At 44.7% G+C, this 13874-nt stretch overlaps 1 protein-coding gene across 1 annotated transcript; it reads left to right on the forward strand.

Moving 5' to 3' along the window:
• The first annotated feature begins 1302 nt into the window (after nt 1-1302).
• Nucleotides 1303-7507, forward strand: LOC120965190 (oligopeptide transporter 5-like). Its single transcript, XM_073498645.1, has 6 exons — nt 1303-1798; nt 2005-2102; nt 2186-2758; nt 3481-3739; nt 5426-5608; nt 6029-7507. The coding sequence occupies exons 1-6, from the start codon at nt 1481-1483 to the stop codon at nt 6128-6130; spliced, it is 1533 nt and encodes a 510-aa protein (XP_073354746.1). The 5' UTR covers nt 1303-1480; the 3' UTR covers nt 6131-7507.
• The last annotated feature ends 6367 nt before the right edge of the window (nt 7508-13874 follow it).

The raw sequence follows: 13874 nt of genomic DNA on the forward strand, positions 1-13874 counted from the left end.
GCTCATATAAAAAGTTCATCAAAATTAAAAAAAATGTTCATCCTTTTGAATCGCAAACATTTTTGAACTCAAGAACTGTTTTAAGACAATTCACAATATTTTGAATTTTAGAACCAATACTGAATTATTTCAATATAGAATAAACCAAAAAATAAAATAAAAAACGAAAAGGAAAAAACGAAAAAAAACGGGGGCGCCCGCCCCGCACATGGGCCGGCCCAACAGGGCGCACGGGTGGGCGCGGGGCTGCGCGCTGCCGCGACTGGCGGCGCCGTGGACTTTGTGCTTTTAACTTGCAAATGAACTGCATATGAGCTCAGACTTCACGTTAATAAAAAGGCCGAAGAGGGATAGGGGGGGCGAAGCGATCTACGATCAAGTGCGCACGCAAAAGTTTTCTCGAAATAAAAAGTGTGCACGCAATTTTTTTAGTGCATTTTTTTGACGCTGCAACGGCAGCCTTACGCCAGCCTAAACCGTATATTAATGAAGCATCAAACAATTACTCAAACTTATGTGACATTGCTTATGTAGCAATGCGGTCCTGCTGTATTGAGGTTGGGGTGATTTGAGAGGCAAATTTTAGTGCTCTACTCAAACTTTTTCCATGTGATTAAGCCCGCATCGTTTATGTAGCAATGCGATGGAAAGCTACGACCATTCTACCTGATTCTCTGGCCGGTTAGACTGTTTGGACCACTAGCGGTGACTGTACCATCGTTGGGGCAGGGAGGCCATGAGCGATCTCTTAGTTTAGCAGTCCTAGGACAAATGGTCAAATGTTAGGTGCCACTTTTATAACTTGCATAGAAATTTCCCATGCACGGTCTATTTGAACTTTATGGAGACCAGTCTTTGATAGAGCAAGTACTGCTGACTGTGCCAACAACAGATGATCCAGCACTCCCTACGCTGACATTTAGAGTATGGATCATATATGGATCGCACCACACATCGTGATATCTGTAGTCAGTCTATTGACCGGTTGTAGACGGAGGAGTAAATAATCAAGTTCTTCCACATATATAGATTCCCTTGTTCATGTGTATGGGGAAAGGGAGCCGAGTGCATCTGGTAGGGGATTCTGCTGTATCGTGGGTGTGGGGATTAGATGCCTGATTTGTAGAGTTCCACTCAAACTTTCCTTATGCTGAACTGTTGAAATGGTGATGCCGAAGAAAAGGTAGTCATTCTGCCACCACCAGTGACTGGTCTTTGTTGGGGCATGGAGGCTTTGAGCGAGCTCTTAACTATGAGACGCTAGGAAAAATATGGCAAATCTTAGCTGCCGCTTTTTTATAAGTTTTTTATATGCTTGTGTTGCTAATGTCTAATATTTTCCTTACATGGTACCTATTAACTTCATGAAGACCAATCGCCGATAGAGCAAGTACGGCTGACTGTACCAACAACAGATGATCCAACACTCCGTACGTTGACATTGAGAGTATGGGTCATCGGGATCACAGGCTGCATCATCATGTCTTTAGTCAGTGTAATGACTGGTTTTCGTCAGAACCCAGTTGGTGTCCCAAATTTCGTAGTTACAATATTGTGCTACTCTCTCGGAAAGTTCATGGCATCGGTGCTTCCATCCAATCTAAGGGTTCGAGGAACCAGAATTAAGATTTCCATAAACCCAGGTCCCTTCAACATAAAGGAACATCTACTGAGTACGGTGATCTTCAGTTCTGGTTTAGGAACCATGCCAGCAGCAAATCTTTATGCTGCCACAAGGGCCTATTTCAGGATATCAATTCACCCAATGGCATTCTTCTTTCTCCTACTCACGACGAATGTAAGCATGAAACATCCTCCAAATTTCTGGACCATATATCTTAGCATTTTATTTACTGGAATGAATCTGAAATTATGTGTACATTGTTTTCACTTCTTTCACTAATATTTTTAATAAATCATTGTCAAGAAGGATCGTGTTTACTTTATGTTTTGTGTAATACAACTTAAAGCTGATTTCTTATAAACTTCTTGATATTTACATAGAGTGTTATATATGGATTTGCTGGCTTCTTCATAAAGCCCTTTGTGAATCGCTCAGAGATGTGGTGGCCTGAAGTACTATCAGACGTAACAATGTTCAGGTTTGCCCTAGCATTTATGCCCATTTGCTTAGTCCAGTATTTTTACTTTATCCTAATAACGTTGTCATGTTTACTAAACTCAGGGCATTCCATGAGAAGGATGAAAAATCAAATGCAAAGCTATCAAGAAGCCAATTTTTCTTCATGGTTTTTGTCATTAGTTTTTCGTACTACATCATTCCGGGCTACTTCTTCCCTTCTATTAGTGCAGTGTCAGTTGTCTGCCTAATTTGGAAAAGATCTATCATTGCTCAGCAACTTGGCTCGGGATTAAATGGTTTTGGGATTGGTTCATTTGGCCTTGATTGGTCAACATCTACCAGCTACACTGGAAACCCTATATATTACCCTTTCTTTGTCATTGTCAACACAATGGTTGGATTTATTATATTCATGTATATTGTTGTCCCTTTTGCTTACTGGACAAATTCATTTAAGGCAAAGAGTTTTCCTATTATCAGCCCAGAAGTGTACGACGTCTACGGTGGTAGATATAACTTGTCCAGGGTATTGGATGGAAGTAGTTTTCAATTTAAGCAAGATGAGTATGAAAGTTATTCAGAATTGTACCTGAGTATTGCACGAGCATGCTCTATTGGATTTGGATTTGCAGCTCTAGCAGCATCTCTTACAAACATTGTACTCTCTCATGGCAGGTATGGAAAGTAACATGATTCCATTTTATATATAAATTTGTTGCCTTATTACTGGAAGAACGTTTTTTAGTTGAATAGTTTGCCTGAGAATTTGTTAGCTCTTTGTGTTTTTTCTATAGCAACCTCCAATTTAAGCCTGCAAATAGGTGTCACCATACAGTACTATGTAACTAGAATTGTATACAATATATTACAGTTTTGTGGGTACTAATAGCTACATACAACACGTTTATCCGTAGGCAATCGGGTGCGCTCTTCCATTCACAGATGGATGCCTTGTTAGACTTGAGTAGTTCAAATTCATTTAACTTGTATCTATTTCTATAGGTATATATGATGGTAATATACATTATCTCCTCGCAATGGAAATATATGTGATTCGTTGTCTATAATTGTGGGAACTAGCCCCCCTAGGTAGCGAATAATTGTTTTATGTCATTAGAGAATACAATTTGTGCCGTGCGAGCTCCTGTTTCCTATACTTGACATTCGTTAAAGTCAAATTGTATGCTAGCTTCAGATTTTTCTATTATAATCATACTTTGCTAACCATCTCTTTTATATATGCATGTTTATTTGCCAACAATATACATTTAATGTGTTGTGGCTAAACCATAGATTTTTTTTGAGAAAAGGCTGAACCATAGATTATCATGAAGGTTTCTTGCAATAGCATGCAACAAGATATATTTTATCTGAGCCCAAATTTTCATTGTGAGCAGGTCATTTTGGAATCAATTAAGCCAATCAACTGAGCGCAAAGGCTGTTCTGATATTCATATGCAAATGATGAATAAGTACAGAAGCATTCCAATGTGGTGCTGTATTCTTCTTACAATATCAATGATAGGTCTGGCAGTGTTCGCGTGCGAAGGATTTGGAAATGAACTTCAACTTCCTTACTGGGGAGTCATGCTTGCGTGCTTGCTCGTACTTACGTTGGTACCCCCATTAGCGGCACTTCGTGCCACCGCCTGCCAGGTAGCTTGCTAAACTCTTTAAGTATCCGGTGCCATGAAATTAGCAAACCTTGTTAATTCTTAGTAACAAAGGCCATCATATCGCAACAAACCTCTCGCGGTTTAATACAAAAACATATCTTCATATATGGTCATATTCTAAGAATAAAATGTACTCATTTGGTAGTCCATTTGGTGGCAATAAATATACCAAGGAGTCTCAGTACCCTTATGCAAAGTTCCAATAGTTTTTATGCGAGGAAGACAATTCATGAAGCAAAGTACCATAGGGATCAATCTTATCAAATTAAATAAATTCAATCTGATTAGTAGTAGGCTGTCGTGCACCCCAGTGCAGAACTGCTTACTTTGCGCCCAAGGTTTTCTTATGTCGGAGTTTATGTAGTGTGCACAAATATTTATTCTCTTCTGACTCTAGGTGTACAAATAAGCATAGGACATGTAAGGTACAAGTCAAGGCAAAATTAGAAATTTTATGTTGATATAGAGGTGTGACGTCCTTGTTTCTATTTCCAGTTTTATGTCACGTCAACAAGAAAAAAGTCCAATATACATTTCCTTATGTTCTTCTTGACTTCCTTTCTAAGATAAAATGTTGCAATCTAAAAATCTGGTGCAGAGACATAAAATGGAGTGGGTGTAGACTGTAGAGTAAATGTGTGTTCACCTGCGTACACAATTGCGCAAAACGGCTTCTTAGTGAATATTTACTCCTAGTAATAATAACTACGCTTTTCCAGCTTCGCAAACTTTTAGAACAAAGGCATACTTCATTTACTATTCTTTAAAATTTGGATGTATGCCGTTACAAATAATAAAAACTTTGTATTTTCACACATTAATACACCAAACTAAAACAGTTGGAAAGTTATCTAGGAGCAAGGCTAATAGAACAGCATGCTGATGGCTCTATACTAGTGCCACATCATATAATGCCTTCCGAAAAAAGTACTCGTAGTAGCTATGTTGGCTGTAAATAGAAGTGGATCTTTGGAACATGGGGGCCAATGCATCTGAATTAGAAAAATAAATTTTAAAATAAAAAGAGTCAAAAAATTCAGAAACAATTTTGTAACAAACATGGCATAGCGTAATACTCATGTGAAAAGTTTCACGGATTAATGACTCTCATGGTATTCTCGGCAAAAAAAATTCAAATCCAAAAAAATGTGAATGTTAACTTTTATATAGTATCAGTCACAGAAGTCATTCCTTCTCGAAACTTTTCATGCGAGTGTTACACTAAGTCATGTTTGTTAACGAAAGTTTTGACTCATTTTGATATTATTTTTTCAATTCGGGTGCAATGGGACCAGAAACCTTTGGCTATTTCTGGGCTCTAAGTCAGCTATAGTATTTAATGATTACATGCAGAGAGAGGCAAGGAAACATACGATGATTGGCATGTAGGAGGGATCGCCCGTTTTTAGCCCTCGCACTGGCTGCATGCTGGCTTTATTTTATCATAGATTGTGCTATAGTCCGGTGAGCACCAGCTCCCTTCTCTCTCCTATCTTCTCTTTTCTCCAACTGAGATTTTACTGATGTCGAACATATTATAGACTGATGACTAGAACCTATTATACATGCCCTAAGATTTTTCTTTCATCTCAAATAATTATGATGACAACTCTGCCATTTAATCTATGTTTTGACTTCTTACAAGATTTTGATGTCATTTTTGTAGCAACCGCCATTGAGTTTGTTTGCACATATCATCATTGGATACTTTTATCCTGGACGACCATTGGCCAATATGGTTTTTAATTTGTACAGCACATGGTGTATTGAATACACTCTAGGAACTCTTGCAAGCTTTAAGCTTGGAATTTACATGAAAATTCCCCCGAGAGAAATGTTCTTCGCTCAGGTAAGAATGGAAAACATAAAGTTCATGAAAAGTTTTCCTACTGTATTTATTCATATTTTTAACTGTTTGTGCATAACTGTCGTTTAGCTTCATATACGTTCTTGACTAAAACACAAGCCCAAGGGGATTGAGGTGGGGTGGCAAAGTTACTTAGGTTGAGACCCCAAACCCACATGTCGGTTTTACTCTATGTCGGATGGACCAAGATCAGTTACAAGGGGGTGTTTTACAGGAGAAATAACAGAAATAAGGCGATTATTATATTATTATTTCTCTACGCGTAGGGGAAATAAACATTGTGGGCGTGTTAGTTTACTAATTACATAACATGCATTTTGTTAATCTCTCATTGGAGAAAGAAAATTGCAAGATCTCTGGTTCACGGGGCCTTGGAAAGCTACCGATTAATTATGTTTGCAGTCAAGTCACGGACCGCCCCCGATTGAGCTGTTGGAATGGTCGTCGTCTTCACGTCTCGTCTTCTCAAAGTGCTCGGTGCAGACGATGGTGACGATGTGGTGAAATAGAAGGGTGGAGCAATACGTCGTCACTCCAGCGATACTTAGCCATATCCCTCCGACACTTCGATGTACGATGATGAAGATGTCTGGCCTTGTTAGCTCTGACAGGTGGATGGCCTTCGCGTCATCTGTGTCTGACTGGTGGTGTCCGCCTCGTGGGCATCGGACTTGGTGGCTTGCCTTTGCCTCGTCGGTTCCCGACAAGATATGAAAGCGATAGTCCGAGTGGGCAAGGTGCCTCCACATATCCATCAAAAAGACAGAGAACCTGCGTTGGCCTGGGTGCCGCATCCACACCAGCCACACAGCCTACCCGAACTCATTGTTGTGTACCTGGAGAAAACCTTCTCTCTGTTTTGGCATTCCCCTCTTTGTAGCTGTAACCTCCTCTTGCAGCCAACTGGCTCCAAAGCATGCGTGAGGTTGTTCGCCTTTGGTACTGGGCACACAGCACATACAAACCAAGGAAACAACCCACAATTCCACAGGCCATGCTAAACGGGAGCATGCCGCCCCTCAGCAAAGGCCCTCCATCATGAAAAAACGAGCACCCAGCACAAGGACGGGGACATGTATCATGTAGCAATTCACAGCCCATGGGGTCCACTCTGCCGGGCTCCCTGCTTATGTTGCCGGTAACATGTTATCGAGGGGAAGAAGGACTACTGAAAGGTTATAGCTTACAAAGTCATGATGATGAACAGAAGGCTTCTTCTACTTGTTCTTTTAACCTACGCTGATGTGCCTTGTGTTATGCATTCAGCGGTTGCTCATCATAGTCGTCATCGTCGTCTTCTTTGTCCAGGGGTGTGCGTGGCTACAAACCGAGTCATGGTCTGCCCAAACGGCGGGGCATGCCGGGTACCATTGTGTGGTTACCCATCTTCTCTGTCGTTTCAGGGGTGTGTCTGGCGACTTCTAACCCGGGCATGTGGGATCACAATTGGGAAAAACGGCCTTTTTAGTATGTACCAGGCCATCGCACACAACCAGCCAGCCATGTTGTTGTGTGTGCAGAGAGCCCAGGCAGAGGCATCTCTCGACAACATGAGGCAGCACATGCGGCGCAAGGCTAACACCCCGCCCGGCGCACGCTCGCACCGCCAGGCATGGCCACGCGTGCCTGCCTGGCTCACGCGACTGATAAAGCACGACGCAGTGCACTACAAAAGGACAAATCCATGCGAACATCGAGCGAGATAGCATCCCCAAAGCAAGTACGCCTCCAGCCGGCCACTGGGCGGAACAGCTCACATGGGCTGAAAGAGTCCAAATCTCGAGCACCCAACCCAAAACCACATCATCCGGCAAAGGAGCGCCATCACAAGAAGCCGTGGCACAACCCGACCGCCACCTCACATTTTTTTAAAAAAAAGAAGGATGACCCCCGGCCTCTGCATCTGGGAGATGCATACGGCCACTTTATTAATTATTCTCGAGGACCTTACAAAGTATTACAAACAATATACCTGAATCCATCATCTTGGCAACATATGCCGCTACTCTTATCCATATGATGAAGGGATGCTAGCTGGGCCACTACCCAAACCACTCACCTAAACCTAACATCAAAAGCCGGAAGCCCCAGCCGAGCCACATACCGGGTCTGGGGCACAATCCGGTCAGACGCACTCTTGTGTCGACGCCGCCATCTTCCACAGGTCCGTCTTCAGATTATATTGAGTCTTCTACCTTGTGAAGGCCACTTCTGCCATCGACGTCACCATGACGCCAGACAGCTACCTCCTCCTGCGCGAGTCCATCTCCGCGCATCGGACGCCGAGCCTCCACAGCGCCATGCCGCCGATCTCCGCGGCCATCAATGAGTGAGATGAAGTACCGCTCCACCACGGCAAGTACAAGGTGAGGAAGGGCGAGGTCGCCGTCGGAGACACGGCCGGAAGATAAGCACCGCAGTCACGAGACATGCCCGGAGCTGCGACGCGGAAGATCAGACGGGCCGCCACCAGGATCCAGACAAGCTCGCCATGCACGCCCAGCATCCCCATGCCCAAGTCGGCGCCTTCAAGAAGGTGACGACGCTGTGGCGCCGCCGCCGCTTAACCACCGGGGCTAGGGTTTTCACCCGGGCGCAGGGGAAGGGGGGGAGGCAGGGGAGGTTTAGCCTCGGCGCCGCCACCAAGGAGGGAATGGCGTCCAGGACGCCATCGACGCCGTGACCGCCACCGGCGGCCAAGGGTTTCCCCGGCCAAGCACCCTGCCGCCACCTCCGAACCAGCCACAACGTCAGCAGGCGCGTGCACGCCGGAGATCCAGGCCGGCCGGAGGTCATGCATCACGAGCGGACCAGATCGCCTCCGATCTGACGAGGGGAGCCCGGGGCCTCCCCGCGCCATGACCAACGCCCACCGGGACCTCGCTGCCCGCGCAGCCGAGGGGATCCGGCCTACCTCACCGACGAGCACTCCCCGCCGCCGGAGGAGCGCCGTCCGCACCAGCGAGGCCGCCGCCTCAGATCCGCCGCGAAGAACGCCGCGCCACCACCGGCCCGCGCGCTCCAGTGACGCGCCGCCCCGCACACTAGCGCGCGCCACCCGACGCGCCGGCCGCCGAGCTCCGCCGCCGCGCCCGAAGAAGCAGCCCCCCGCGGCCCCTGTTCCAGGCGAGGAAACGAGATCCCGCCGCCGCCGGCACCGCGCGGGCTTTGCCCGGCGGCGGGAGGAGAGGAAGGAGGTGGGGGTTGGGTTCGGCGGCAGCTAGGGTTGGGCGCCCGGGTCGCCCGCGGGGGGGGGGGGGGGGGGGCGACACGGCACTAGTAGAAAAAGGGCCTATTGTCCCGGTTCGTGAGGGCCTTCTGTCCCGGTTTGTGAACCGGGACTAAAAGGTCGTTACTAATGCCCTTGGCCTTTAGTCCCGGTTCTTACACGAACCGGGACAGAAGGTCCTCCACGTGACCGCTGCGGCCAGCCCAGGACGGAGGGCCTTTGGTCCCGGTTGGTGACACCAACCGGGACCAATAGGCATTCACGCGTCAGCATTTCAGGGGCTGGGGTTTTTTTTGAAGGGGGGTTTTGGGGGGTTAATTTAGGTTGTTATTAGGTAGCTATTAGAGAGAAGTGTCCTCTCTTATATCTCCGTGCTTGGTTTACCAACGCTACGTACTGCTATGCCTAAACATGGCTTAGATTGAAGTGAAGGCAACATGTGGTGCATGTCGAAAGTAATACTAATTCTAACTTGATCAAGTTTGGATTGTACTACTTTCGACACGCACCACATGCATGTTGCCTGCACTTCAATCCAATCCATGTTCATTTCACCCGCTGATATATAATAACTCTTCATGCGCGCATCATGCATCATCATATATAATAACAAGTCCTACTAATCATCATCATACAACTTCTACTCGTTATTAATAACAAGTCATACGATCATCATCCTCACAGTCATCGAACCAACCCTACTTAATTGTTCTTAGCACATGATCATCAGTATTAGGTAGGACCGAAATACCCTCTTTAAGGTAAAATAGCATAAAACAATATAGACCCTGACTCTCCATTATGGAGAATGGAGATTATCCTGTCTCCAATTCTTGCGCCTCGCTTCCTTTTGCTTCCAAGAACCTCCTTGCGACTGTCCATACATTTTTTTCCATTCTTTGATTTGCATGTCTCCACTTCTTTTAGAAATCCGGTATGGACAGTTGAGATTCGTAGGATGACCTGGTTGTATATTCAAAACATCAAGCCTACCATTCTGATACATCAAATGAGGCACACAATCCTCTAGGATTATCTGTTGAAAAACATAGTAATAACTTCATAGTTAGCAATGATGTACTAGTTTTAGAACTATGCAAAATATGCACGGATGTCGTAATAGTAAGAAATCTTACCAGGGTATCTCCATAGTAGTTACCGTAGTTCAACACGTGCACTAGTGGCACGTATTGACCATAATGTTGAGGAGTTTGATTGTAGATATTGTAATTCTCAATATCAGTACAAAATCCGACCAGATGAGTTTTCTCCTTATAAGTTAACCCAGAGCCATCGGTGTAGTAGGTTCTGTCTACCATGTTCCGCACATTGTTTGAACAATCAAAATAAGCTATCAATGAAAATAAGCTGTCAACTATTTTGAAATGAACAATATAAATTAGCTAATAACTATGTTTGAGAAACTCACATAGCGGTAGAATTGGAGGCGTATCAACAAGGACCCAAATGTCCATATTGTCTTGCTCGATGTCAGGATCACCAAGATCCATGGTGACAAGCATACCCTCATCAAAACCATACATCTTGCAAAATGCTTCCCAATTTTTGCAACCAAAATGGGTTACGCTCTCAGAATTATACAGCTTTACTTCAAAATCTATATCATGATGGGTCCTTAGGTGAATTTTCTTTGTTTCCATACTTTCATGGTCTTCAAAACCCATCCTCTCCAAGACGTAGCGTCTTGCATGTCATGGGATAAGCTAGCCGAATTGTAAAAGATGAAAAGTACACGTTGAAATAGTTGAAGTCGTGCTTAATTACGAAAAAATAACACTTGTCGTCGTTGCGTACCGTTTCAACATCGAAGGTCTCCTCCAGCTTAATACTGAAGCGCCGATCTTCGTCCAGGTGAGGCCTGTCGCACTGACCTCGGTCGTCGTGGCACCAGTCGCACTCCCCCGGGAGACTTTCGTCGTCCGAGTACGACATTTCCTATGTTCATAATTCAAATATTAAACATCTACAATTAAATATATGTACCAAAAAACCTAAGTTAGATCATTATTATTCATCACGAGTTGACTATCGGTTTGTCGAGTCTTTTCTTGAAAACTCTCAGCTCACGTGGTGTATACATTCGACCGTTGGTGATGGTCGCTCCTCCCTTTGTCCCCGTGTGCATTACACCAAAATGTCTAGCAGACGGGAACAAAGGAGAAGCGACCCCCACGACAACAGTCGGGATTCTTCGTCCTCTCATATATATATGGTGGAACTCTCCCTCACTGATTCCTCTTTGACATTTGCGACCGTCGGTGATGGTAGCTCCTCCTTTCGTTCTCGAGTGCATTACACCAAATTGTCTAGCACACGGGAACGAAGGAGAAGCTACCCCCACGACAACAGTTGGGATTCTTCGTCCTCTCATATATGGTGGAGACTCGACAGACTTACAGTCAATCCGAAATATCGTTTAATTATATTTCTAAAAGAGGATTTGGCTGGTCTCACCTCGATGTCGGAGGGGGTGGTGACGGGGACGACGGCGGGGATGATGGAGGGGCCGGGGGCTCCTAGATTTCTGCGAAAACAAAAACCCTATAAGCTATCATAGTGCTCTCCAATTTTAGCATTCAAAGTAGGATCGGAGTAGTTTTCCACTTTGAGCATTCAATAAGCAAAATCAAATCACAAAATAAAGTAGTATTCAAATTAGGATGCATTCAATTATAAGCAAAACTACATCATCTCCATGCGTCCGTACATCGTCGAATATTATCACTAATACACCTCGAATACTATCATACATATAGCTAGCATCGCTAGTACAGCTAGAACAGTAGCGCCCGACGGGTATCGGCGCGGGCGGTGGACACCCAAAGGGACGGAACCATCACAGGATCATAGCTCCAGTGAGATCCCTGAAGAACCTGTCAGGTATTGTCGAACCTGCCCTCCAACGCAACCATGTAGCGACGGACGTGCTGGTCCTCCTCGCTGACACGGTGACGTACCACCTCCGCGGTGTCCGGAAGCCTCGGCACCGTCACTGGCCCACGCGAGCGCCACCAAACAAGGATCGGGTCAACGACGGGCTGGTTCCTCACCAACCTACGCCCACCGGAAGGTAGCACCTCCCAAAACCAGCCCGGCGGAGCCCAGTCCCGGACATGGCCCCTCTGATCAAGCCGGCCTCCTCCGCCGAGTCGACGACGAGGATGCGGGATAGGCATCGTCGACGTCGATGCAGGAATAATTGCTTTAACTAAAAAAACAAACTAGTTCTATTAATTTCCTTGCTAAAAATAAACTACTTCTATAGTAAAATAAACTAGTTTTGTTAAATCAACTAGTTCAACTACTAATTAAGCACTTACTATAAATAAAATAAAGTAGTTTTATTAATTAATCAACTAGTTCAACTACTAAGCACTTACTATAAATAAATAAAATAAAGTAGTTCTTACTAAAAATAAACTACTTCTATATATAGTAAAATTTAATAAAATAGTTCTATTAATTAATCAACTAGTTCAACTACTAAGCACTTACTATAAATATATAAAATAAAGTAGTTCTTACTAAAAATAAACTACTTCTATATATAGTAAAATTTAATAAAATAGTTTTATTAAATCAACTAGCTAGTTCAACTATTAAGCACTTATAACCTAAAATTATATAGCTACATTATATTCATACATACATAGTTCTATAAAATTGTATGAACATTATATTCATACATACATAGCCACATCCATTCATCATATAGCTACCACATACATATATATATACACATTATATATATGAAAAAATGCAATGAACAAAAAAATAATACAAATTATATGAAAAAAAATAAGAGCCGTGGCGTGGCGGCGGCTCACATCGGGCGACGGAGGGCGACGGCGTGGCCGGCGGAGGGCGACGGCGACCGCGGCGGGCCGGGGGCGGAGGGCGACGGTGACGTACGGGCGACGGCTCGGGGGCGCGCGGCGGAGGCCGACGGCGACGGCGGCGGGGGGCGGAGGACGACGGCGACGGGCGATGGCGTGGGCTCGGGGGCACGGGCGACGGCGACGGCGGCGGGGCAGCCTAGCGGCGTAGATCGAGCTCGCGGTGTCGTCGGGTGGGGGGAAACTGGCGTTGGAAATCTGAAAATTTCCTAAGTGCTGCTTATATAGCAAAGGCTTTGGTCCTGGTTCAACGCACAAACCGGTACCAATACCCACCCTTTAGTCCTGGTTGGTGGCACCAACCGGGACCAAAGGCCTCTTTTCAGCAGCGCAAAGGGCGGGAAGCAGAGGGCTTTGGTCCCGGTTGGTGGCATTGGTTCCGGTTGGAGCCACCAACCGGGACTAATGTGCTGGCGCGGTGCGGTGGGAAGTTTAGTCCCACCTCGCTAGCTGAGAGAGCTCAGCACCTGTTTATAAGCTGCGTTGCAGCTCAGGTGCTGAGCTCCTCTCTAATATGCAGGCATTACATGCCTAACTTTGTCACTGCCATGTTGGGCCTATTGGGCCTGCGGGCCTGCATCCTGGCCCATGTGCAGATGGGTTTCTAGTCGTATGCAGGCTGTGTGGCCCATTAGGCGGCATTTTTTTATTTTTTCCAGTATTTTTTTATTTTTTGAATTATTTATTTTCTTTTGATTTTTGCTTTATTTTTTTATTCTTTTTGCTTTTAGCTCAGAATAATTATAAACTTTCTGTTACTCCATTAGTTTCCAAATTTGAATAGTTTAAATTTTATACGGAAACTCGTCTGTTACAAAGGGATTTCATTTTTTGAAACTTATTTGAACTCCTGACTTTTTGTGTGTTCAAAATGCACCATTCAAAGCCACATCATCATTTTTCAATCCTTTCTGACTTCATTTGTTATTTTTCATGCATTTACTAATTATTCTGAGCTATAAGACCCTAAAATTGAAAGGCATTTCAAATGAACTCTGAAAAGGTTGAAAGTTGGCATGATATCATCATTTCATCCACATAGCATGTGCAAGAAAGTTGAGAGGGTTACGGCAAAAACTGGATGCACTTCGTGTACAAAACG

The sequence above is a fragment of the Aegilops tauschii genome, chromosome 5, assembly GCF_002575655.3.
Source record: "Aegilops tauschii subsp. strangulata cultivar AL8/78 chromosome 5, Aet v6.0, whole genome shotgun sequence".
Lineage (NCBI taxonomy): Eukaryota > Viridiplantae > Streptophyta > Magnoliopsida > Poales > Poaceae > Aegilops > Aegilops tauschii.